This window comes from Sycon ciliatum, chromosome 6 (assembly GCF_964019385.1).
Source record: "Sycon ciliatum chromosome 6, ocSycCili1.1, whole genome shotgun sequence".
In the NCBI taxonomy this organism is placed as follows: Eukaryota; Metazoa; Porifera; class Calcarea; order Leucosolenida; family Sycettidae; genus Sycon; species Sycon ciliatum.
In genome coordinates this window covers 9,982,735-10,009,809 of record NC_088648.1, presented here as the reverse complement: position 1 = coordinate 10,009,809, position 27,075 = coordinate 9,982,735, and the positions used below count along the sequence as shown (strand labels likewise).

The following is a 27,075-nucleotide window of genomic DNA, read 5'->3' as shown; positions in this document are numbered from 1 at the left end:
CCCACCATACAGACTGTGTCACCAGGTCACAGTCAGTGTGTGCACTCCTAGTCCTAGGCTAGAGCCCACTGCCCAGTACTGACTACTGATACATTATTATACTATGACTATGAGTCTGTCTGCACTACACAGTACACTCTACTGACTTTTAGTCAGTAGATCTACATGATGACTGTCTGTAGTCTACAAAATCATGACTGTACACCATGGACATGGTACACAAGTGAAGTACAGACAGAGAGTAGATCTACACTGAGTCACATGCACAGACAGTGAGTGTACAAAATCATCACTGTACTTGCACTTGAAGAGCAAAATATTTTTGCTGTCGATAGTGCTCGATCTTGGATTACCTCTCCTCTCGATCTCGCCTTTATCAAGTTTTCCCTTCACTGGCTTCAGTATTATTATCTTCAGCGCAGGTCAGCGTCGCTGTCTTTTTCCGTCACCAATGCGGATTTGTAGTGTTGGCTACCTGGTACTTGCCGCTGTGTGTCCCAAGTTAGTTGTGACTAGTCAGGCAACCGGTAGTGACAGACCTTCACGCTAGCGTTTCCTCTCCCTGGCCTGGGCCACTACTTGCAGTCCTGCCGTACTGACGCTTGTTTTAGCATAGAGTAGTCCAAGGCAAGGCCTGACTCTACGGGCGTTCACTCCCTTCCAATGCACATTTGTGTTCATCCGGCCCGCTAGGACAGGGAAGTTCTGGTACGGTTGTTTTCGCTGTGCTCGCTCTGCTCCGTTCCTAGCGTGCGTGCGTGTCCTGCCTGCTTCCTCTACCGCCACGTGTGCCACACGTCGGTCAAAATGTCGGTTTCTGGACTGAAAAAGCAATTCAACAAAGCCAGTCAGGTAGGAAACATTAGCGATCGCTGCACCAGCTGCACTTCGCTAGGATGTAACGAGCAGATTCTTGACAGCAAATCAACTTAGCGTGTGTTTGCTTCTGATGTTGTGTTTCCTCTCCTGGCGAACAACAGCTGGTCAACGAGAAAGTGTTGAAAGCGTCGCATACTGAAGTGGACGATTCATTTCGTGAACTTGAAAGAGTAAGCCAATCATCGACGATATCGTTTGCTTGATGCTGTACCGGGACCATTTCCCAATAAATAATTGTTTCCTTCAGAGAACGAAGATAATTTGATTGACGGGTATGTCATACGAGGCACTGTGGTAATGTGGACTGATTGGCGCTTCCACCAAAACCCACATCACCTTGATCACGGCCACACTGAGCTAGCTCGCTGTATGATGGTGTGAGCTTTAGATCAGGATTATAAATTATTATTACCATGACTGGCGACTGACGTGTCCGCGCACCTGTCTGAATGTGCATACATCGTGTATTTTGTGGTCGTTCCTGTCACAGATTTCCTGTCACGTATCTGTGACATGGTCTTGTGTGAGCTTGCAAACTGTTTATAGTGGTTGTTCCAAGTCGAACACGAACACAACGGTAATACGTGGTTGCTCTAACAGGAACACAAATTGTCCGTGGTTGCTTTAGCCCCATCATGGCTACATTTTAAATGTTCAATCATTTGTTGAGCCCCCAACTAATATTACTTAGCCCAAGAAAGGCACCATGTGCTGTCGTGGACATGGAAATCCGGTCGCACGTCTAGTGGTGCCGGGGCCCTGGCCATGCAGTAGCCCTTTGCCAAAGATGCCAACATATTTCGCAGCTTATGCTTTTCGCAACCATGCCCAAACGAGTGAAAGTTTCTCAAATCGCATCCATGTTTTTAGAAAAAGCCCAAAAGTTGCTGATTTCGCAACTCGAAATGAACGAGTTCTTGTGAGTGCAATGATGCTATGAACAAGCAAAAAGCAGTGGAAATAGACAACACTGCTCTCCCTCCCCGAACAGTTCAGTAATCTCCGTAGTATTACAGATACATCGTAGTCGTACGGTTGCGGAAAAGTTGCGAATAGTTTGTGAAAATGAAGAAAGTTGCTAAAGTTGCGATTTCTTCCAAAACAACCAAAAGTTGCGAAAAAGCGGCGAGCATCTTTGGGAAAGGGCTACCATGCAGCCGTGAGTACGCATACCGTAGAGTCTACACACACAATAAGAGGACAGAGAAAGTGAGTGCGTGAAACTCAGAGTAAAAACACTTTCTCTGTGCTCTTATTGTGTGAACTAGCTCTGCCTCTCGGTATTGAGCACTCTCTTGGACAGCCTGGAACCTCTCTGTTTTAGAGTCTACACACATTCATTCATGCGCTGCAGCGCGCTGGTCGCATCGGATCAACACAACGCTCTGTACGCGCTGAGGGCACCGGCCCCGGTGATTTGACTGGATTTCCATGTCCACGACAGTAAATGCAACTGTATCTATTTACAAGCTGCTGATCGATGTAGTACAGTGTATTAGCATGTCCTGGCCAAATAATGAACCGAAGATGGCGTCAATGCGCATGAGTATGTGCCGTTGCTCAAGTGACCCGGAGTGATTTAAAGTGGACAAATTATACAAAAAGTAACAAATTACATGTAGTTGACAACCTTTTGGTTTGTTGAATTGATTCGATTTTACCCCAAATGTAACATTTCCCGTAATGAGTACTTGCACGCCTCTACCTCCAAGTAGCGTCGACTGCTGATGTAATGAACAGCAATGCGCAGCCAGGAGAGTTGTCCTTTCTGGCTGCGGCTCGTGACTGCACGAGTGCACTATCTTGGTATACGTGCTCCCCTTTAAGATATGATTCGTTTCGAACAAACATGGCTTGCCACAAATGTCAGTTTTGTATAGGTTCAAGCAGTGCGACACGTGCGAGTTCATTACGAGTGTACATGGAGTCCCCTGTCCAGTGAAACCGCTCAATAAACCTGATGAGGCCGGGAAGGCAAGCCCGGCGGGACCCGTCCGGCTGTCAGGCCATGGCGGGACCAACCCTTTTGGCCACCAATGCGTGTGTGTGTGCTGCTGGTTAGGTCATTCATGTATAGCCACCATACCATACACAAAGTATGAAAGGTTAGGGTATGGCCAGACGAATCAAAAACTCCTTCCGGCGGTCCTGGAAGGGCGGGGGGGGGGGGATTACCCGGAACACTGTGTATTGAGCAGGGAATGGTGGCGCCTTCTTGCTGGTTTTCTGAGTGGAAGGTGCGGTGGGCTCCGGATGGTAGTCATGCGTCAGTCAAATGTCAAGGTTGCCAAGAAGCGTGTATTCCACGTAGGAACAGCCAACTTCACACATGATAATGTTCGTTTTTAAACTGCTATGCTCCATGGTGGAGCCGACCGAGTTCGCTCTGCTTTTATTTTATTACATGGTGTGCTCTGTGCATTGCTGCTGTTTTTGTGCCGCCTAACATTGCAGAAGACAGATGGCACGATTGAAGTGGTCAAGTCGTTGTCGGAGAAGGTGGTCAGTCTACTGCAGCCCAATCCAGGTAGGAGGCCAGATAAGGCCTCCCTTGGGCGATTTTGTCACGGTATTATTTCTATGTTGAAATTCCACACGCGCGCACACACACACACACACACACATGCACATACACAGGCGCACATACGCACACACACACACATGGCCCAGTGGAAATCGTCCCTACTCCTAGCAAGAAACTCGGAGTGGAGACGAGTTCCACTGGACCTCTTGTGTGTGTGTTGGGGGGGGGGGGGGGGGAGGGGAAGCTTTGTGATATGTCAGCACTCTCATCGAGCACTCTGGCCTGTCGTCAAGGATCACCCTTTCTTCAAACTCAGTTGTTCAGCAGAACTCGACATGCAAAGTAACCCAAAGAGCTTTTTCGAGTCGAAGCGCTCTGAGAGGGCTCTGGCTCTGCCGAGCTCCCGTATCTGGAGATTTTATTTTATCGTACACAGTGCAGTGCCGCAAAATTTGAAATTTGAAAAGAATGTACCGTATCTCCCTGATTATAAGTCGCGGAATGAGGGCAGCACTTTTCTAGTACATGTATGCCCGAACTGTCCTTAAGGTCGTATTTATTTTCTCTCAGCTTATTTGCGTTAACGTTTGCATGTGTGTGTGTTTCCTGCATGCATGTGTGTTTGTGTGTGTCCGCGTTTGTGCACATTCCAATTCCAGCGGCACGTGTCAAAGCTGCATACCGGGTACGCATGGACAGGGCTAAAGGCATCAGCGGTAGCACTGCATCGTACCCACATGCTGAGGCAACCCTCTCCGACATAGCCCTGAAGGGATCGGCAGAACTTTCCGAGGACTCAAACTTTGGTTAGTGTCCGTGAATAACCCTGTACTGTCAGACCTCGCTTTTCCGGTCCTCTTTTATCCGGATCCCCCGCCGTCCGGAAGTAAATAGCTGGTTACAGATTTACAGCATACGTGATGCATCCAGCATAACCGGTGTTCGGTTATCCAGTTCCTTTGCCTATCCGAATATTTTGTGGAAAGTGAATGTGTGCGGTTATGCGAGGTGATTAAAACAGTCAGACCTCAGGTCTGACTATATTAATTTTGGTACGATACAAGTCAGGGGCGTCGGAAGGTATTGTAGTGCGGTACGGTCAGCCATCTGAAGTACAATTTACTCGTCGGGGAGTGGTAGCTGAGCCAAAAATTTTGGGAATTTAGATCCCAGATCAGTGTATTTTATTGATTCACGGGGTGCCTGGGGCAAAAAGTGGTACGGTCAATACCGTCGTGACCGTACCGTGTCCGACGGCCCTGCAAGCTCCATTGGTTTTCTCCGTTTTGCTGTATTTCAGTGTGTATGGCATAAATGAAGACCGTTTACTGCAAGCAGACTGTGATATAGTTTAGGTTGAGGTTTGGGAGTACCTTCTTCCATCCACGGGGAAAATGGATAATCCCTGCTAGTCGTTGGTTAGAAGAGTGATGGTATGGCTATGTGTGTAATGTTTTACTGGTGAGTAACAAGGGCATGTAGGTACAGAAGGTCCCGGCCTTGCTGGTGCGTGCACGTGTGTGTGTGTGTGTATGTGTTTGTTTGTGCGTGTGTGTGTGTTTGTTTGTGTGCTTGTGTGTGTGACTGTGTGTGTATTGTATATATATGTGTGTGTGTATGTGTGTGTGTGTGTGTGTGTGTGTGTGTGTGGTGTGTGTGTGTGCATGCGTATGTGCTGCTGCTATGAAACACACTCTTTCCCGACGTGCAGGCCTGGCTTTAGGGGAATTTGCATCGTCACTAAGAGAAATAACAGACTTGAAGGAGAACATGGTAAGTTTACGTTTTCATCAGACATATACTTCTTAAACTCGGATACTGAACCAGTAATAAATGTTTTAAAAAAAGAAGAAGGAACACATGAGAACGAGTTATGCAGCAACTATCCACGACTGTAACATAATGAAAAACTTTCTGACCGTTTATCATCTTGTTACAGTCGTGGATATTTGCTGCATAACTCGTTCTCATGTGGTTCTTCTTTAAATTTTTTTAAATATTTTACATCTGCTTCTTCTCGTTTTTTGATAGTGAGCAGAAGCAATGGCCAGGGGCGAAAAGAGAGATTGTATGCTCGAGGGCACCGTTATACACTGGCAATAACAACAACAACAACAAAGCGGCTAGGAAGAGCACAGTACGGACTAACAGAGGGAGGAAATAGATATCAGCCACCCAAAGAAGACGGGCGATGCACGCAATTGCACGGCAGAGGATTAGTGCAGGCATGGCAGGCTTATTGATACTACTGCCATACTCACTGACACGAGTCCATGGGTCAGGAGCCGCTGCAAAGCCTGGACTCACTGGGGCAGCGGGCGGCAGTTTCCCTGATACTGGCGCATGGGTGTGCGGCGTATGGCCTAGCTTGCCGCAGTGCCAGCAGGTGCTGCCACGAGCGGAGGATGTTGTAGAAGCTGGTGGAGCACGTGCTGGCCTGTCCACTCAGGCCTCCAAGCGATCCATGCGGTCCAGAAGTTTGGCCTGCAGCTGTGGTGTTGGGCCATTCGGTGTACTCGTTGTGGCGCAGGCAGGGACAAGGGCCGGTGTAGCCGGCGAGGACGCCTCCGATTGGTGAATTGCGTCATGATGCAGCGTGGCCTGCAGAGCATCATCAAGTGTGGCTGCATTAAGCTCCTTATGTGGATCCGCATTGTCCTTGAATCGAGGCCCGCCAGAAACTGGTCCTTGGCTAGCATGTCGCGGTCAACGGCCTGCATATTGGGGTAGGCGAGTTGTGCTGCTTCCCTCACCACCTCGTAGTACTCGCCATGACTTTCCTTCTGTTGTTGGTGATGGGAATGAAACTCCCCCTGGTGAAGGTCACCTCGCTGCTGCGGTGGCGCGAATCGGGCTTGCAGCGCCTGGGCCAGTGGCGCAAGTTGGCCTTGTCGGGTGGCCTGCGGCAGCGAATGGTAGTATAGTAGTGCCTCGCCTTTGAGGGCCAGCGGCAGGAACTGCACCGTTTCCTGCGGTGTCCAGGCGTTGACTAGTGCAACCTGCTCGAACTGGAGCCACCAGGACTCCCATCGGTCCTGGACTCCACCGCTGAACTTCTTGGGTGTTGCCCGCTGACGGGGAACAGAAGCACGCTGTGCTGGAGCAGCCGGAGCGTGAGGAGGTACAGCCTGCGCCTGTTGCGGTTGGGCTTGTTGGAGAAGAGGAAGACAATTGTGGCGGGGTTATTTCTTTTTCTTTTGTTATTATGGTGGCAGGCCTTAACCCTTTGCCGATCCAACTCAATGTATGTGAGGGGTGATCACGCAAATACATGTACACACAACCAGCAATAACTCAAGAACCATATGATGTAGGTATGGGTGAACCATATATTTTCAAAATCTGTATGCCTGGACGCGTCCAGAAAATTCAAATATGACTAGGTCCAGGCAAGGATAGGGCCCATGGTAGCCCTTCAAGTTGAGAGAAAATACAATTGCGAACGAAATACACGAATATCACAGCACGAAGGGCATACCAAGTTCGTGATGGAGCTGAAGTCGTACGATAAACAATCAGGTAAGGGCTACGTCTTTACAAGAAATGTAGGCTCTCTACAATACCACCATTGAACACCAAAACCTCGCCATCGGCGATACGCCAGCAGCAGCAATTCTCATTCCACGATATCGCAGTTTCGGTTTGTTCATCTCAGCGCTGCTCGCGTCAGATTCAATCTCGCTCAGATGAGTACTCAGGCGTGAGCTCACGCATGCCGTGATTCTCACGGCCAGGCGAATCAGCTGATCGCACCTGACGAGTCCTTGTGACAGTCGCTGTCGCCGTGTCGGCAGCAAGAAGGCTTCCTCTCTGTTTGGAGAATTTTGTTTCTTCATTCGTGGACGATATATTTTTGAACAAGCAGGACTCAACGGAGCTCTTTTTCTCAACACACTACACTGCAAAACCTCCCGGGAGATCCAGCCTGGATTGGTTATGTTACTGCTCTCAGAACGCTTGTCAAACACGGCCCCAAGAGATGCACTCGCATTCTCGAAATGCGCGCATGGTGGATGGTCGTCTTTTCCAATTTCAACAAACTTCAGTCAATCGATACGGCAAAAATTTGTATGGTAAGCATGGTTGTTTTGTACATCGTCAGAAAGGCTTGGACCTCAGCTACGCGTAGAGCGCCATTTTAGCTGTCTCCTAGCAACAAGACCCCCAAAAAATGAGGGCCAAACGTACCGATACTATAGTATCGATTCGCTTATGGTAGACCGGTAAAGGGTTAATTGAACAGTCTACTTATCTTCCTATGACTGGCTGAGTCGTAGACCTTGGCAAAAACATTACTACATAGCATGGTAATGCTCAAAACTGGCTGATTCTGCTCGAAAAGCAATGAAATTAGTAGAACCATACAACGTTTATGTCAAGACAATCCTCGAGTTCTGCTCCCTTTCTTTTTGTGGACACCAAAAATACCTGAAACCTACCAGACATAATGCCAATTCTGCCGTTTTTTCTGCCCGCACTATCCGGTATTGCTAGTCAGGGGCGTCGGACTTCCCACACCATGTCGACCTCATTGAATTGAAACAAGACGCCTTTAACACTCTCTGCTGCTATGGTCAGAATTGACTACCGTATTTTCCGGAGTAAAAGGCGCACTTTGAACACTCAAAGTTCACCCAAAAGGGGGGGGGGGGGGTGCGGCATGCTCCAATGATCAAATTAACGGTGATAAATAGAATAATATTATAATAGATGTCACATAAGTGGGTATACCCAGGTTTATAATAGATGTCTGTATTTCGTCGCAAAAAATAGCGGGGGGGGGGGGGGGGGTGCGGCTTATGCTCCGGAAAATACGGCATGTGTTACCTTTACCTCTGACTCGATTGGTACGTTGCAGTCAGTAGAGTCAAGTTAGGCATGCACAGAGTTTCTAAAAGAGGACACAAAACCACACGCCTGTTGATCTTTGCTCTCAGAAACTCAACACTTGCAAGCCTGATGAGAATGTTTTGTGTGCCAGTGTGCCAGTGTGCCAGTGTGCCAGTGTGCCAGTGTGCCAGTGTGCCAGTGTGTTGAAGAGAGAAAGTGCTGGGTAGCCTGATGTCCGCAATGTCTGGAGCGACCGATAAGTGTGGAATTGACCTCGGGTGCAATGCCAGCTGCTAGTTTTTGAAGCTCCCGTTTATTTGCCTTTGTTTCATGTATCACTGTGCAATAGTATGTGAATCCTGTACGCAATGGGCATCTACTACCAAGAGTACAAAACCCCCATAAGGGTGTAACTCCCGGTCTATGGGGTCTGTGACGGCAGAACTTCACATCACATGACACACCCACGGGCACACAGTCTGCAGCCCGTGTGCATGACGGCTACAGAACCCTGTGCGCAACCCTTCGCTGGGTGCAACTGCCTGCTTGTCGCATTGTACTGTGTGCTACTTTTTTTCGATTTTGTTCGTTTTCAGTTCACACAGCGAAATGATACTGGACAGTTCAGTCAGCTGCTCACCTCTGTGCTTATGATTGTACTATTGCTACCACTGTGCTGCTGAAGGAAGTCCGATCGCGGGAGACGGGTTTGCGCCCTGCACCATTTCACAGCCCAGGGTTCGGAGGTCTAGGACTGCTCAGCGCCCGGCGTGTACTTGACTCGCTCGGATTTCATTGAGCAGCACTGTGCTAGGCATACTGCTACTTCAAAAAAAAAGTATTTTGCCTCTTGCCTCAGTGTGTGAGAAAGATCTTGCAAGAGGGTGTGCAATCGTGCATTGCTTCATGTGCCTTGTAGCGACGTACAGTCCACTGTATCTGCGTAGTCTTTTGTACTGCACAAGTGAAAGTGAAACAGTAGAAGCGGTGTTGCCAGTAGGTTGCCATTTTTAACTTTTTAATTTTAATTTTTACAAATGCCACGCTAATGCCAAACATGAGATGCAGCAGGGAAAGCACACACTACATGAATCAGGTTAGTGGCGGTGATTTTTTAATTAAAAAAAAATGAAGTTAGGCAATTCCTCCAACCCTAGGGTCTTGACTTTTCTACAAAATCCACGTATCTCAAGATACTGAAGTGAAAAATGGAGTGTGGTGGTGGGGTCCATTAGGCTGAGCCGACCAGATGTCTCAGCTTCATACCTCGATTGATGCACCAAAGGGAGATTTGGTAGGGAGACTTCATGGCAACCCAGACGCACATATCCACCAGCGTTGTAGAATGATTACAGTCATGGTGTTTGTATGTTTGTCACTTGATGGTTTTTCCACTTCTTGTCATCTTCTTGTGGTCTCTCTAGGATGTCACAGTTAATCAAAACTTTGTTGATCCCATCATGCAGTTCCTGCAGAAAGATGCAAAGGAGATCAGCGTAAGGCATTGTGCACTGCGCACACGTGTGACCGTGTATGTGTATGTGTGTGTGTGTGTGTGTGTGTGTGTGTGTGTGTGTGTGTGTGTGTGTGCATGTGTGTGCGTGCGTGCGTGCTAGCATGTGTGTGCGTGCTAGCGTTTGTGCATGTGTGTGTGTGTGTGTGTGTGTGTGTGTGTGTAGGGGGGGGGGGGGGATACTCCAATGATTCAGTTATTGAAAGTTTAGGCACATTTACGCTCATTGAAACATACCTTTCTACTTCTCAAGTCAGTTCTTCTCTTCGGCTGGAGTGTCATACGGTTGTAGTGGGGCAATGTCGTCGTCAGATATTGTGTGGCCAGAACGAGGAGCCGATCGACATCATGGTTCATGTTCTCAAGGGACGAGCAGAGCTGCTTGAATTTCCTGTGGATACTTTCTCCACTTTGCTCACCGAGGAGGCCAAGGGAGACGCAGAGTCACCGCATGCAGGGAATTGTGTGACACTCAAGCATGTGTAACTTAGGTGTGATGGACTTCCCGACACGTTCTGCAATGTCATGCCTCACCATTGCCATGAACTCGGGAATCTGCTTCTGCAAGGATTCCAGGAAATCAGCATCAACTGCTGCATGGCACGTGGAAAACACTGCTCGACAACTAGCATATGCTGCAAACAGGTTGCTGTAGCTTGACTGCACCTCCTGAGCCCCCTGGAGTATGTTGGTCTCGTCCGGCTGGCCGGAGAGTCTGACAGATATGACTGGCCCGTTGCTACTGTAGCAGAGGTGAGCTCGTCAATAATGGTCTGCTGCAGTGCCCTGTGGACGTGGTTGCCGATGAAGGCACCAGAGTGGTATGCCTGCCGCTCGATGCAATGCTTGACGAGTACTGTCTCGAAGTAGGACACACGTGGACCACTCTCCACGGAAGCAGTTGATAACGACCGTTGCAGAGTAGCAATCTCTTCCTGGATTTTCTTTGCTGACTCTTTTAGCTGTGCCCGTTGAGACTGTACTCATTGCACCCTGGTCCTCATCCCGGCAGTGTAGCATGACAAAGTACAAATGGCCCAGAATCTGCGAAAACCAGGCTTAGGGTGAAATTTCACAAAAATGACTTTTTCCCATTTTCAGCTTCTACTGGGCATGGGAGGTCAGGAAACAAAATATTACAGCTGTGTGTCGACTCATAGTGGTATTAAAAGTATCTCAAACACACCAGGGTATTGTGTTAAAAAAATCCAAAAAAGCACAAAATTGTTATCACAGGAAAGAAATGAAGAGAGATCCACCAGAGTGAAGGAAGAGACATGGATGATTTTTGTTTAGGTGACATGACAGGGTAGGCATGCGGGGGCAGGCCTGTTGTGGCCCCTTGGTGCTGCAGGCTGTAGCGGCCATGCACAGTTCTGCATGTTTTGTTTGCTCCTCACTCAGCACATTCTGGGGCTGAATACATGTACTGGCATGCTCTGGCGCTACACACCACAAGGAAACCCGTCTCCAGTCGAGATGGCACCTTTTGAAGGGTGAATCTAGTACAACTGTTCAAAAACCAGAAAGAACATGGCCTTTCAAACTGTTCCACTGTTCATAGTATGCGCATAGGGTGCTGGCGTGCTGCAGTGTCTGCTTGGTGCTGACCAGCAAGTGAAATCTCGCGATTATCTCGGCACGCCGTACAATCCCTGGCAGCTAGCTGTCCAGCGAGGAAAGTCTCGAGTGGAGGTCTCTCGATCTGCTCGCTCATTCGCCTGGCATTCAGTAGCACTTCATCGCCAAGGACTTCAATTCAAAACAGTTTTCACACTGCGCTTCAAGCCTTTTCCTCGTGAACTTGCTGCAAATGTATGAGCTCTGCTGCGCGTGTTCCCTTTGCGTGAGGCCCAGAAACAGCTAGTATCTCCATACTTTGATTGGCTGGATCGATGTCGTCCAGGTTCTCTTTGCTATCGCCATCACGACTCTAACTGGAGACGATTTCTTCACCATTTTACGCAAGCAGCAGCTAGCGCAGAAATTTCGCCATTCCTGAGTGAAGGAGATGGAATCCGTTCGATCAGCTCAAAAACTCTTCGTTGTGACTAGAGGAATAGCAGGGAATATTCTACCGGAAGCCCTTTGACTTCCCTGACTGCTGAAACCCTTCCTGCCATGACTGCTACTTCTTCAAACAAGCGAGATTCTCTTTGCCTTTGGTTCCACTTCACTGCACTCGAGCGTCCACGCGACACAACCTTTTTACAACACATCATTTGTCTCAAAAAAATTATTTTCACCCGAAGCCTGGTTTTCGCAGAAGTTGGGCCAAATGCCGTTGTACATTGCTGATGTCCTGCTGTTGCTCTACGAGCTCAATCCGGGCTTCCCGCAGACGACGATTTTCTTGGGAAACACGTACGAAGGACTCTGATGGTTGCTGAACAGCAGTGCTTAACGTGGCAAGCGCCAGATTCAGCTTCTCTGCATCCTTCAGCATGGCCTCATACAACCATGGACATATTCCAAGGTCCAGATGCAGCACAGGAATGCGAATGTTTTAAATTTCATTTTCAAACAATGCTGGTCTTATGTCGTTTTGTATTCTCGCTCCACATATACTGGCATACACAGAGATATAGACAGCAATAGCGACAACACACAAAGTGAAGGGTAGTTGGCCGCAGCCAGATGTGAACCGGATAACGAGTGAGGTATGGAAGCAAGGACCGAGAACAGAGTGTCTCAGATAGAATAGGCGTGCCAGTGGATAGCAGAAATAGGCCATGATGCAGAACCACTTGGGACCATCAGATTAATTTTCCTGGACCGAGCCAGCCGGGAAAAACCCCTCGCGCCGACGGACGCATTTGTGAGGGAACAAACCGGGTGTACATGTATATCCCCAATGGCGATTAGGCATCATGTAGGCATGGCAAGCACATCACGGCAAACAGTGATAAAAACCAATGGTAATATGCACAGAAATGAAGGGTGGGAGGGCAGGGACACTGGTGAGACTCAAAAGTGACTGAAGAAGTCAGGAAAAGAAGCGACAATAAAGAACACACCAGATGCCATATTCGCAGCTGAAAAGATTTCGCGAGAAATACACTCGGACGTCTCTTATCCGGGCACCTTGGGACCGGGCACTGCCCGTATCTCAGATTTGCCCGTATCTCAGGATAACTCACCTACCATGTACCATATCATTTTTTGAAGAAGATTATTTGGAACATATTGCACATGTTCAGGATACAAAAGGAACCCATTGGTGTGGCCGGATTACATAGGTTGGCAGTGAAAAATAAGCACTTCCACATACGGAAAAAAAGTTAAAAACCCCCAAATTCGAAGCATTTGTGCTATCGGAACTCAAGCTGAAGGTGCCCGGTAGAGAGACGTGCCCGTATCTGAGGCGTCCGGATAAGAGGCGTTTGAGTGTACAACGTCCTTTGCTCGTGACAATCTGCTCCCGTCCGCCTGAAACCCTTGTAGGTTATCAACCATCACACGGTGTGCGTGGTGGTTGAGTGCTTGCAGTGTGGCTGTGCTGTAGGTCACCCTTGGTGGCTTGACAGAACAAGCACAGGCACCTTCCTGCTGTACCGGACACAATGCAATAGTTGCTCTCTCAGTACCGGGATTATCAGTGGGTGTGGTGCTTTGTATTGTGAAAGGCCAAGTTGTTGGCTGCAGTGTGTACGTGTCATGCTCCTGGTGGTGAGCGTACACACAAGACGCACACAACAACAATGGACAACACGGTGGCTGCACAGGCCTATCAACAATATCTGCACACACAGCACACGCTAGGCTTGGCACGGGGAAAATGAACCTACTCGGCTCTAGCCGTTCCTGGATCTTAAAGGACGGAGCTGTCATCTGGTAGAATTCCTCTTCTTCCATGTCAATTGCAACATCCAGTGCAACATGCTCATTGGACGTGCTGGATGAGGCCTGCATGCCCAAAATTTCCTCTTCACAACGGGTATTCTGTCGCTACTCTACCAGAATATCTGCGATGGAGCTTGCCTGCACCCAAACGGCACAGCTGGGCAAGGTTCTTCACGTGCTCCCCCATCCTGATCAGCTGATGCATAAACTGATCAAAAAGACGAGAGACACGCGGAAAAAGCAAAGGACAGCTTGAGCTCTTCTTGATCACGGCAAGGACATGACCTTTCCTGGCATAGCTGATCGATTTTACCGATTTCCGGTTTGATTCGGCAAGGTTTTCTCTTGGAATTTGCTAGGTGATCTGACATTTACTACACAGCTGACTCTCACGAGCGTCATCATCTTCACCGAAACTTCTATTCTCAACGGGAAATCAGCTGGCTTTTGAGTGGCCGTTTTTTCGCCCACTTGAACAGCCGTGTGCTGGATATGGGAGGGGGGGGGGGTGAGGGGAGGTGCTGGACATGGTGTAGGGAGGCGGTGCTGGATACGGGGCGGGGGAGGTGCTGGATATGGTATGGAGAGGCGATGCTGGATATGGGCCGGGGGTTGCCTGATTAGCGAGGTCTGACTTTTGTAGCCAGAGTTGGCTGGTGAAGGCTCCTAGGAGTCTTGCCTTATGCTTGGCCATCACGCAATTGTCATCGTGTGCAGTTTGGGCCGTAAACAATCTGGCTTACCAAAATGCTGGACGCTAATCCACACCTTGATGGCTGTGGAATGCTGGCAAACTTTGCGTTGGGCGATTTTAATGCGCATACGTGCGGTATCTGCTCTAGGATTTCAAACCAACCGGGTACACGTGTACCTGCAACACCTCTTGCAACAGGGTCAGAGCCGGATCCATTCAAGTGTGGCTACTGCAGATGCATCAGCCTATGATCAGGGAGTTGTAAATATTTCAGGGCTCTCTGATGTATATTGTATTCCCAGCCGGTTCAGTATTCTTTTTCCAAACGTGTCCAAGTACCCCTACCCCCACCGGGCCGGTGGCCCGGCTGACCCGGCTCTGGAGCAGACACTGACGTGTGGACGACATCTTGTTTTGTCTAGTAACGGCACTAGACAAGGCTGACCGTGTAGGTACTGTGTGTTAAGTTTAAACTCCTTGTCCAGTGACCTTTTCATCGTCAGACGTGGCAAGGAAGCACTGCATGGGTGACACAATGCAGGATGTACTGTATAGCTTTCACAGTATCCACCAGTATACGTTCGAGGCACCGAAAGTTTGGGGTACCGGTTTTGCTAGAATTTGTTCTACGACAGCAGAAAATTAGCATCAGTTGAAATTTCAGCATACCTGTCAGGGGCAGTGGAACCGGTCCAGCTGATCTGGTCATGGCCGTACCCACTGTTTGGCCGGCGTGACTGTTGACTTCTGAGGAGGTCAGGTATACTCGCCATATTATACACAACGTATGAAAGACTGTGGTATGGCCGGACCAATGAAAACCTGGTTCCACCTTTCCTGCCTGGTACCGCGCGTGGTAGCTGTAGTGTTGCACCTGACCTCTCTGCTCGTGACATTGCACTGTGTGTGTGTTTGTGTAACCCTGTGAACTCCCCTCTTCCGCACTCCCTCCGTCTCCCCCTCTTTCTCTACTTGCTTTCATCTCCGCACCGTCTTTGTTCCAAAGTCTCTATGTTTTCTCAACCCCCATGGTGTGTTCTGCTCAATCCAGCATCATAGGAAAAAGATGGAAAGTCGACGGCTGGACTTTGATGGAAAGCGGCGGAAGAAGGACAAAGGTAGGATATGAAATTTGAAAATTGAAATCCCTTGTGATGGTAATACGCACTATATGCACTGGTGAAAGACTTAAAGTCTTCTTCTTACGACCTACACTCAACCTTGCAATAACGACTCGCGCTTGTGCTTGAGAAATGCGTCATTATTCCCAAGTTGTTATTTGCGAGTTGTCGTTATTCGGGGTTGTCGTTATTTGCAAGGTTCATCTCACCAATCGAGCCCATTCAACGCCCAGGGCCTAACTTCTCATATAGACAAACAATAAAATAAGCCCTGGGCGTTGTTATATCTTGTACATTTGCCCTGTCGATACCGGATTCACTCACAGAACACATCAATGCAGAACTCGCAGCCACCCACCTGAACACAGCTCCCGTACAACCACCATGTAAACGGTTGAAAAATAAGCCCGAGGCAAATCATTTAGAAAGTTATTTTTCTCATGTAGATGGCCCTTGACAGGGAATTTCGATCTCGTTCCATAAAGCCTCCAGTTGATAAGACAACTAGTAAAAATTGAATACTGTAGAACGGGTAATTTTAGCGACGTAAAAACCCTAGCGAATTTAGCGATCGACTCATTTTCGCTAAAGTTTCAAGTCGCTAATTCGTTGAGACATTAGTAGTGCGCTGGTGATCCGTGAGTACAATGCAGTACTCCATCATAGTAGATGTAGTAGTACTACTACTACCGGTAGCACCACATTAGCACATGTTTTATGATGTTCTCTCGTAGATCTACTAGCACTCACAGTACTACACGGTAGTGATGGTTTGTACGTAGAGTAGAACCCGGGTTAGGGATCCACCTAACTCTGCGTGGACATAGCTGGACTCAGTTGTACAGGGATGGCAAAAAGGTGTGCAAAACGACTTTTTGTGAGTAGATGGACCCCAGAAAAATAGTTTGGAGCGAAAAAAATTACGGCTTCCTCGGAAACCGACGGGGACCCCCCTTGGGCCGGAAATTAAATCCCGGTATAAGGATCACCCGCACAATATACTAGTACATGCCAAGTGCCCCCCCCCCCCCCCGGGCTCCGAAGGATCACCCGCACAATGTACGTGCCAAGTGCCCCCCCCCCCTCCCCGGGCTCCGATCCCTAATCCGGTGTGACCCTTAACCCGGGTTCTACTCTACAGTAGTAGAATGCAGTATCAAAATGTGTACAATGAAGAAAAATGCAAATCGCTAAAATAAAGTGTCGCTAACCGGTTGACAATGGGAAACGCTAAAATTAATAGTCGCTAGAATTACCCGTTCTACAGTATCCCCGTCACACAGTGAACTGCTACAATCCTTGGATACAGCGTCTGACAGCATCTGACAGCGTCTGCCTTTAAAGCAACTGTGCACAGTGTATAGTATACTGTTAGCTGCCTTAAGTTTGCTTATTTCGTGAGAAGAGCATAACGCGAATATCAACCCCATAGTGTTTCACGGACATTTGCCACCGCAAACTTGCTGGGTCTGAGAGATCGCGAAAATTTATTGACGCGAATATTGGGCGGTTATAGTAATGCATTTGATACAAAACCAGGACCAAGGCATGCTATTTGCAGTCAAACTTTCCCCCCACAAAAGTATATGCACTTATGACCAACCGGGGAGTCGTGAAATACCATTTTACTACTCCCTGCGTATGACACACAGTAGTTATGTTGGTACTTTCATGCGTATTATTTGATCCGCAATACTGCGGGGTGGGGGCAAAGTTATCCCCATATTTGACGCTGAAGATCAATCAGCGAATGACAAACTCCAACCAGGGAGTAGCAATGTGGTATTTTGCTGCTCCTGTAGTAAGGCATCTTTGATCATACGTACACTATATGTCCAACAAAAACCGCAGACTGCACTTCAACGCTCCATTCACTCTTTTGCTGGTGTATCCACACTTGCAACACATGAAAGAAAGAAACTTCTTTGCCTTTCCACACTGTGTGACTTCCAACGCGACCACTCAACAGCCAGAACTACATTATACAAAACATAGCGCGAACAAACTGCTATGTTTGTTGTGTGTTTTCCATGGACCTTGTTGCTATTTTTACCAAGAGTACATAGCCCCCAGAGGGTTATGTACTCTTGCTTTTACCCGTGTTTGTATGATTCTTTGCTTCTAACAAAACATTCGGAGTGCGATGCAAATCATGTGCTGAGTCTACTGAGGTCTGACGTGATGCTGCACAACAGCAGGTACGAAGCGGAGCTGCTCTTGACTAGAGGTTTGATTGCAAAATGGCCAATCATCAGACAAACTAGTCAACAAGGAACATGTACTCAGAGTAGGCAGGCGTGTGTACAGTATGAGTTTTTGTTGCCTGTAAACCACCTTTTCGGGCAATCTTGCCAAAGGAAAGTGTGCCTACTGGATTGGTTATCGTGATTACGTGTCGATCGACGGACAGTTTACAGTACAGTGACTATGTCCTTATTTCGAAGTGAGAGAGAGTTGCTTTGCATGCAGTTCAAAATACATCAACTTATTCTCTCTTTCTTCGGTGGAGAGTAGCTACAGAGAGATCGATCTCTAGCTCTGGTCCCCTCCTGGATTGGCGATTAAAAAAAAAAAAAAAAAAAAAATTCTATTCTAAACGCCGCCAATCTGGTAGCGATTGAAGCCACTCATTTGGTAATGCATGGCTCGGGGACTCAGATGTCAGTTTCACGTGCTTTCTCTGTAAGCTTGATCTGACGGCCAGCTCTGGTCTGTATGCCCTCGCGGAATACACTTGGACGAGATGTTGGCGGTGACAGTGACATACAGGCCGGTGTTGCAGGTGGTGCTGTCGTCTCCAGTGAAGCTGCAGGAGACAACAGCAATGTGAGCGCAGATACCGGAGCTTCGGGCCTGGATGTTGCGCTGCTCGCTGACGGAAGGTTTGTTGGGTCGGACACTGGCAGTGGTGGAGCACACACTGGCACTGGCATATGCTCCCTCTCTGACTGTGCCGGAGGTTCACTCATGGGTGCTTCCGGCGCTGCTGCTGCTGCTGCTGCTGGTGCTACACACTCGGTGACGTACTGACGGTTCCGGGGCAGTATGCGTGACCCATCAGTGACCCCAACCTGTCGACCATACTGCTACCCATCATGGATCACTACCCGCGTACCTGATGGCAAATGGTGTAACTTGCGGACACCTCGGCGCGAGTCATGACCTTCAACCATTGCTGCTTTCGCCTTGATCTGCTCAGATGGGTTGACGATCTGTGGGGTGATGGATGCTGGAACTCGTGTCCGAATGACTCTGCTGAACAACGCTTCGCTCGGCGATGTACCTAGCATCCGGTGCTGCGAATTTCGAATGTCGAACAAGACTTGAGTGATGCGGCGGTGTAGCGGTAGATGAGGTCTCAGACTGGCAACTCGTTCTTTCACCAGACGATGTAGTCGCTCCACCATACCGTTAGAGCGGGCACACCGGGGGCTAGACTTGCAATGCTCAACACCCAACTGAGCGAGAAACTTGGACGTCTCAGTGGATGCAAACTGTGGACCCCAATCCGAAACGAGTGTTGAAGGCAGACCAAACCGTGCGAACAACTCCATCAGCTTGTCGATATCCTGTTCACTGCGCCAATGTAGACATCTATTCAGTCACTCACAAGATAGCCATTGTGCTAAACAGATCTTCTTTAGTTCTCTATCAGAAGTGCGCCATGTCATCTCTCTCGTGTTATACATAACGCGGTAGCAGTACGTGCATGCCTGCACACGCGTACATAATACTACATACAACTGCATGTACGATATCTACAGGGGCTTCGCTTTTCTTCCGCGAGTTTCCATCGAAGCAAGGTCCATAACCAAGAAAACTCTTGATTGAAATCATGTGGAACATTGCCAGTACATGCCGAAAACTTCGTCATAAGAACAGAAAGAAAGATACTTCGAATGTAAGCTGTGTTTTGATGAAACGGACATGCCTGGAGTGGACTAGTGAAGTACCATAGTCTGATAGCCATAGTGTTATAGACTGTAGTGTAGCCTGGGCGGCTTGGCCTATCAAACCGTTACGCGTTCAATATGACAAACATGTATTGTGTATTAACTGGTTTGAGGGAAAGAGACAAACGGGAAAGGTCTGAAGAAAAATTTGACTGTCACCACCAGGACTCGAACCAGGGACCCTCGCTTGTAGCCAGCGATGCTCTAACCACTGAGCTATGGTGTAGTCGTCATCCCAGCAGAGGCCGTTCATGTATTGTGTACATTGACTTTGGCGAGCTCTTTGCAAATAACTGCTGGTTTGTAAAAGGTAACCCGCTTTATCCTGCTACCGGTTGTATCGACATTTCCATGTAACATCGTCCCCTCCCTCGTTACTCTTATTTCTGTCCTTTCTACCCCTGGACCTGGTTCCCTCTCAGACGCGTTTGTGCGGGCATGTAGCAGTTGGAGGAGCCCCACATCTCATCAGCACCAGTGTTCATTGGTGCCCTGCACCCCTTATCTTGCCCCCCCTTCCTCCCTAGCCCTCGCCGTTATCTCCAACGGGATGTTCGGAGGATGCGCATGTGCACAAATGCATAATTATACAGTGGGTCTCCAGATAAAAAATTACCAACTCTGGACCCCCCCCCCCCCCTTTCAAGACTCGGTGCACGCCACTAGTAGGTCTGAACCAGGGAGAAGTACAATACCTACTGCAATGTACAGTGTACCTACTGGTCTGGATAGGGATAGCTGCAGCATGCGCCTATGCAGAGTTGCACATGTGATAAGCAGTCCGCGTATTATGGTCTCTCTCGAACCAGCTGCGAACCAGGATCGAAACTTTTGAGGGGGGTACTTTGGCACCCAACACCCCCCCCCCCCCTACCTACGCCCTTGCTTTACATCCACTCAGCCTGTTGATCAGCAGTCGCCTTCACTTACAAGAATGTCCAATCCTGCATTGAGGCAAACTCCGGTTCGTTGTACGCCTTCCAACAGGCAACGTGGTGCTCGTTGATGAATACAGCACTCTCCTTCTTCGAGCTCTTCGCATGCGCGCGCAAACGATCATAGCAACGATGGCCACCTGCTCAGCTGCACGGAGGTTGACAAAGCTTGCACCTTGTCCCCCCCCCCACCCCTCCGTCATGCTTTGACAGCGGCTTGCTGCTGGTAGTCTGCTGGACCTGTGAACCGTTGACTGTTGGTTGTTTACTGCCTGCTGCCGGCCCAGAGATGCAGCAGTGTGTTGTGCTTGTATACACAGCCGTCAATGTTACAGGTCAGTGCTGGCTGTGTGCAGGACTGAGCGGAATGGACAGTTCCCACACACCGGAAACATAGCTGGTGTTTCTTAGCGACGTCCCACCGTTCGCCGACACTGGCACCGTGGAATTTCATGCAGTTCCAAGGCCCGTGTGGTCCGTCACAGTCGTACATTTTTTGCCTTACTTTTTCTGACTGGTCGTCTGATGTGTTATGTGACGGCTTGGTCTGCCGCTGTCAAACTGACGAGCAGTGCCAGGTGTTGTTGCAGGTACTGCTGCTGCCACGTCATGTAGTAGTACTGCCTCTGCTGCCACTGGCACGAATCCGAAACAACAAACGAAACTGAGTGCAGGGTGACAGTGAGCACTGATCTGGACGAGGCGCAATTTCCACCTGTATTTTTGCTAAGTTTTGTGTCTTCGGGTTGTGTGTGTGTGTGTGTGTATTTGCGTGTGTGTGTGTATTTGTGTATGTGTGTGTGTGTGTGTGTGTGTGTGTGTGCGTGTGTGCACGTGCGTGTGTGCGCGCGTGTGTGTGTGTATGTGTGTGGTGGTGGTGGTGGTGGTGGTGGTGGTGTGTGTGTGTGTGTGTGTGTGTGTGTGTGTGTGTGTGTGTGTGTGTGCACGCGCACCCATGTGTGTGTTTGCATGTGCAGGTGCAAACATTGCAGATGCTGATTTGATAATGGCCGAGGAGAAGTTTGAAGAGTCCAAGGAGCTAGCAGAGAGTGGTATGCTGGAACTGCTGGAGGGAGATGTGAGTCACGGTGCACTGCACAAGTTTCTACCGAGTTTGGGATTCACCTAGCATGACGTACACTTGGATTTACATGTTGATCGGTTGACGGCACATTACAAGGTGGAGGACGCACTGTGTTGAAAAGCAGTGCTCCTGACTACAACCATCGCCAAGGCTTACTATACCATGGATTCGAATGTAGTAATACTATATTGCACAAGGAGTGGGTCCAGGATCTCTCCAAACGAAGTTCAGCTTTCCAGTGACAGTTCAGTGACTCCACGGTGCACAGGGATTGCTCACATGCAAGTACATGTACTGTGGCTGTATGACCTGAGTTGTTGGAGTTGTGCCAACGTCCACAGTGGCTGCACCATGCACCAGCCGTGTAGCTCACTTTATGATGCCCTTTACACGTACATCTACATTGTACATGATTGTACTTAAGTACTGAAGTACTGAAGTACGAAGCTTGGAAGCTGGCTTGTCTGCTGGAGTACACATATGTCGGATGCACCGTGCATGGATTGGCAGTCAGGCATGGACCGTGGTGGGCAGAAAATAAGGGGTTTATTCGGACCCGGACCCCTCCTTAATGCGCCCTAGTGACAGGATGCTCCCCTAATCTGCCCCGGATCCAGGCTGCTCCCCCACCCCCCAATCCAACCCAGTTACAGGCTGCTCCCCCCCCCCTAACCCGCCCCGGTTACAGGCTGCTCCCCCCCCCCCTAACCCGCCCCGGTTACTGGCTGCTCCCCCCGTAATCCGCCCCGGTTACAGGCTGCCCCCCCCCCATCCACCCGATTTTAAGTACAGTCAGACCTCGCTTATCCGGTCCTCTTTTATCCGGATCCCTCGCCATTCGCAAGAAAATCGTTCTTACCGATTATGGCATATGCCATGCATACCATACAGTATGTGTGTTCGAATATCCGGTTCTCTCGCCCATCCGGATGTTTTGTGGAAAACGGATGAGTGCGGTTAAGCGAGGTCTGACTGTGCAGGCTGCTCCCGACCCCCCCCCCCCTAATCCGCTCCAGTTACAGGCTGCTTGCAAACTATGCGAGTATGTTGCCCTTATGGATTGTGGTCACCCGGTGTTTCGCTGTGGTCTATAGCCTGCCGGCAATCCACCCTCTCAAATAGCATGAATGAGCTTTGCCTCGAGCATCACTACCATCATCAACCGGCTGTGTTTAGAAATCTTTGCAGGTTGACCTCAGTCGTCCCCACCCCAAGTACAAGTAATCTAATCAACTTCCTAAATTCAAGAAATTGGTCATGTGACAATGATCAGTCCGAACAATTTTGCTTCCAACAGCATTTCAATATGTTCCTCTGTGTATACATGTATTACAAACTTTGTCTTTTTTGTTCTTGTATCGGCGCAGGCTGAGCAAATTTCTCAGCTGCAGTCGCTGACAGAGGCTATGCTGGAGATGCACAGGGAATCTGCTGACATCCTTACTAGACTCCGCGATGGCCTGCAAGAGAGGTAAGCGCCAAGGTTTAATCCGGCCGCTGTGCTGCTGATTGCTTGACTCATCTATACTGGGGAGGGGGGGGGGGGGGGCAATGGTCACCAAAACTGACGATCTGTCAATAGTCCATATTGCATGAGTCTGCCTGTACTGTGTATGTGATTGGTATGACTGGCATGGCTCTCTATCTACATGCTGTATCTCCTCCTTTCCCCCGGATAAATAGCCCATATTGTATTGGCATTGGTGACATGCACGGCACATGGTATGCAGATACCGTAATCGCCGAGTTAATTTGACCATTGTATTGTAAGCCGCACCGATTTGTTTGGGTTTTAAAGATCACTGGTGTTAACAGTGTGGGTTATACTCTAGAAAATACAGTAGTTAGGACCTACATTGTAATTGGTGAGAAGCCAGAGGTTGTGTTTCTCTATCCACTGCTTTGCTGCACTGCACTACGCACTGATATTATCATTACCTAGCGGCTCTCGTTCATCATTTTTGTCAATGATGGGCACATGGATGTGTGTGTGTGTGTGTGTGTGTGTGTGGATACGATTAAAACATCCTGTGCTGGGTCTCGGCTATTGTTATTGTTACAGGGCGCGGCGCACTTACTGTACTTTTATCATGACCTAGCTACTCTCCTATTAATCCCTATCAATGATGGATGCATGGATGAGTGTGTGTGTGTGTGTTTGTGGTTACAATCAAAACATCCTGTGCTGGAAATCTGCTATTGTCACCGTGCACAGGGCGTCCAGCTCACAGACTCGGCCGCGCTCGGTGCGCGAGCCTCGCGCAGCAACGCGTCGCTCTCTGCAGACGGTGGACATCTCGTCGCCGGTCAAGCTGGGTATGCGCTCTCCGCAGGAGGACAGCTCCGGGAACAGTGTGAACGGTGCCGTCTCCGACGCTCCGCCAGTAGCCGCCAACCGTAAGTCGAGCAGCCCGGCTGTTCCCGGAGGTAGTAGTGGCAAGCAACAGGCGCACTGCAAAGCACTGTACGACTTTGAAGCCGAGAATGAAGGAGAGCTGTCGTTCGAAGAAGGCGACACTATCATCCTGACCGGACGGATTGATGAGAATTGGCTGGAGGGTGAGGTGAAGAGCACGGGGAAAGCTGGGTACTTTCCACAGAACTACGTCGAGATCATTGTCGACTTGTAGGTGCACATGCCGCTTGCAGCGGACTCCGGCGAGTTCTGGATGCACTGCGTTCTTGGTGCGCGTGTGTGTGTGTGTGTGTGTGTGTGTGTGTGTGTGTGTGTGTGTGTGTGTGTGTGTGTGTGTGTGTGTGTGTGTGTGCGTGTGTGTACGTGTGTGTGTGTGTGTGTGTTTGTGTGTGTGTGTGTTTCAGAAGGCTAGATGGGGGGAATGTACCATGGAATATATATTGTGCATTTTCTGTTCTGCATGGCAGTGACTGATGTCTGACAATGGCATTCCCATGTCTTCTGGTGACGTATTACCTCAATGGCTCAGGGTTATTATAGTTCTATAGAAGCTGTACCAGTAGGTCTGGTTGGCCTGGACCCACTGGCTTTAGATAACAGGTGTTTACTTGGCTTTCAGTCGTGTGTGTGTGTGCTTGATGCCAGTACACTGGAAAGCGAAGGCATGCATAGCGTTTGTCCGTGATCACGTGCGGACTGCGCATAACGGCAATCTATTATCATAGGTATCAGCGGTGTCCCGGTATGACAGTACTGTTATCCCGGAGCTACGCAATGAGTTACTCAAACCGAGCAGAAGGGCTTGCACACACTGTTTCTTCTTCTGCTGCTGCTGTTCTCTGCTCGGATGCATGGTATCCTTTTTTCCCGCATATGAGCCGCAATCTGGCATATTCTCCGTATGACATTTCAGTCCCTAACTCCCAATTTTAAACACTATTCTTCCAATAATTTTGCCGAGTCCTAGTGCCATGCTGCTTCACAAGCTGAGTATATTTCAAGCTAGGCAATACGGTGAAGTCATCACAAGTCTATAGGGCATGATATCCGGTGTCACGGTCGTGCATGCCAACATGCTATATTCAGTTTACACGGTCTAGAATTCAACCGATACGCGAGCTGAAGTTGTGTCTATGAAAGTGGATCAGTGTGCTGTTGTGCTGGTGATGTTACTTCTGCCATTCTCAGCATGGCCACGTGACGTGTGAATGTCCCGGCACCGTTTGAGATCTTTCAAACTTTGCCACGTATGGCCGGAGTACAAGACGAACCCCCAATTCGGACAGTGCATGCATAAGAGATCGTGGCATGGGCTCAAAGCATACTCGTACATGTCTATCATGTCAGTGATTCACTCCTGCTCCTGCTCTTGTAGTAGTTTAGTAATCTGATCAGTGATGTACATATGTGTGGTAGTGCCTTTGCTGTTTGCGTTTCGCAGAGCGCTCTGCTGCTAAGGTACATGTATGTTTGGGCCTGGTTTAAATCTGGCTTTGGAAAATATTTCATTGTTATCAGGGTAGGTCTAATTATGCTGTGCTGCACTGATGAGTCCACAAAGCCAGGGCGAAGCGGCTCTGTCCGCAGATTTGGCATGCCCTGTAAGCTGTATTCTCTGTAGATACCGGGACGTACTTTTACATGACGTACACTGTACTATAATGTACTTGTACAATGTCAACATGTAGATGAACGCCTCTGATAACTGAGCAAACCGTTGTCATGTGCTATGAAGCAGTGACATGTGTATAGACTACAGTATACTATAGTCACACTGTTCATGCAGTGTGACGTACTGTTTCATCTTGAATGGATGACGTGTTCCTTCAAAAAGCAATTATTTATAGACCACGTCCGCACTGCCTGTCTCACTGTGGTTTCTGATAACGGGAGGAGTATAGTAACGTGATGAAAGCATGACGGCAGCGACAGGCACTGAAAGCCCTGCCCTATTGCTGGTCATTTCCGGGAAACAGTCCTGCACAGAATCAGTGACACAGTCAGTCTGTGTTGTGACTGCTTGATGCCATCTTCTGAGTGGGCCAGGCAAAGGCCGGGAGGCTATTGTTTTGACAACATGGCGCCAACAGACTTCTACATGACTTTGTACAGTGTATAAGCCAGATTCTCTATCCACCCTGCACTCGCTCGTTGCGCACACATCCGCACACTCACTCATACGTGTACACCACTATTGAACACGTGAACATTGCCAGTGGGGGCCACCACAGCACAAAGACAAAAGGGCCACCACAGCCACAGCACAGCGCCCCAACTTATTGTCTTTGCACACAATTCCGTGGTCATGACTATACAGAACCATTGCCTAGTCTAACAAAAAACTCCAGCTACGTACAACCAGAAAACCACGCCCGACCATTATGCATCCGCACACTCTAGAATAATCAAATCACTAGAATAATCAAAGCGATGATGTATGAAATTACATGATGATTACTGGGGTGGGTGGGCACTCTCACTCAACTCTCCGCACAAAGACAAAAGAGGCCGACCCTGCACTCGTCACCTCCTTTTATCCCACACCGTGCTCCCTCGTACCCGTTCCCGGGCGGACAGAGAACACTACTTCTCTGCTAATTCTTATACTGTGACGTCAACCGCAGAGAAGTGACATTTATGTTCCATTGTCACGCGTTCCTGTAGCTACAGTACAGGACATGTACATGACTGTACAAATAACTAACTGGAAAATTAATACTAAAGTCCTTGCCTACCTGGGAGTGCCGGATCATTTCTATTTCGTAGGAAAGCATGCACCCAACAGTAACACTAGTCTACGGTGACCAGCAGGCTCGGGACTACAATCACCTCTCCACCTTGGATCTTGGTCTCTCTGGATAGTTCTGTTTGACGAGAGTGCTTGTGTTATTTCTTATTTGTGTGCCCAATGATGAATCAGCTGAAGTGTGCAGCCTTGTTTCCCCCAAGGCCGCAAGGCTTAGGGACTATCCGGCATTACCGGTAGTATTAATTTTAGTCGTAAGGAAAATTTCCATGTACAGTATACATGTACATGTACATGTAAGTGCCTGGTTTCTGTACCAGGAAATTACCAAAATGTGAACACACAGGAATCAAGTGTGCACAGTAGTAGCACACAGTTCTCCAAACAGTGGGACTATGACGTAGTGTACACTGTATGACTGGAACAGTATTCTACAATGTACATGTATGTCTTCAACGTGCACAATTAATAAAATAATTTCCTACATCCACTATTGCATACATGTAACTGACATGCATAACATCTTCTATCAATGAG

The 27,075-nt window shown here is 48.7% G+C and overlaps 1 protein-coding gene across 1 annotated transcript; it reads left to right on the top strand.

Moving 5' to 3' along the window:
- The first annotated feature begins 315 nt into the window (after positions 1-315).
- On the top strand, positions 316-24,936 carry LOC135819332 (endophilin-A1-like). The gene is made up of 10 exons (XM_065332521.1): positions 316-852; positions 981-1,049; positions 3,334-3,406; positions 4,063-4,209; positions 5,115-5,176; positions 9,658-9,729; positions 15,335-15,401; positions 21,270-21,370; positions 22,744-22,847; positions 23,592-24,936. Exons 1-10 carry the CDS (start codon positions 808-810, stop codon positions 24,004-24,006), a joined length of 1,155 nt encoding a protein of 384 aa, XP_065188593.1. The 5' UTR covers positions 316-807; the 3' UTR covers positions 24,007-24,936.
- The last annotated feature ends 2,139 nt before the right edge of the window (positions 24,937-27,075 follow it).

What these genes read in the sequence shown, in the direction of transcription:
- LOC135819332 (XM_065332521.1), top strand. Translation starts at nt 808, where the DNA reads ATGTCGGTTTCTGGACTGAAAAAGCAATTCAACAAAGCCAGTCAG. An exon ending in TTCCGAGGACTCAAACTTTG is followed by an intron (nt 4,210 to 5,114) that starts GTTAGTGTCCGT and finishes CCCGACGTGCAG; the next exon opens with GCCTGGCTTTAGGGGAATTT. An exon ending in GCGGCGGAAGAAGGACAAAG is followed by an intron (nt 15,402 to 21,269) that starts GTAGGATATGAA and finishes TTGCATGTGCAG; the next exon opens with GTGCAAACATTGCAGATGCT.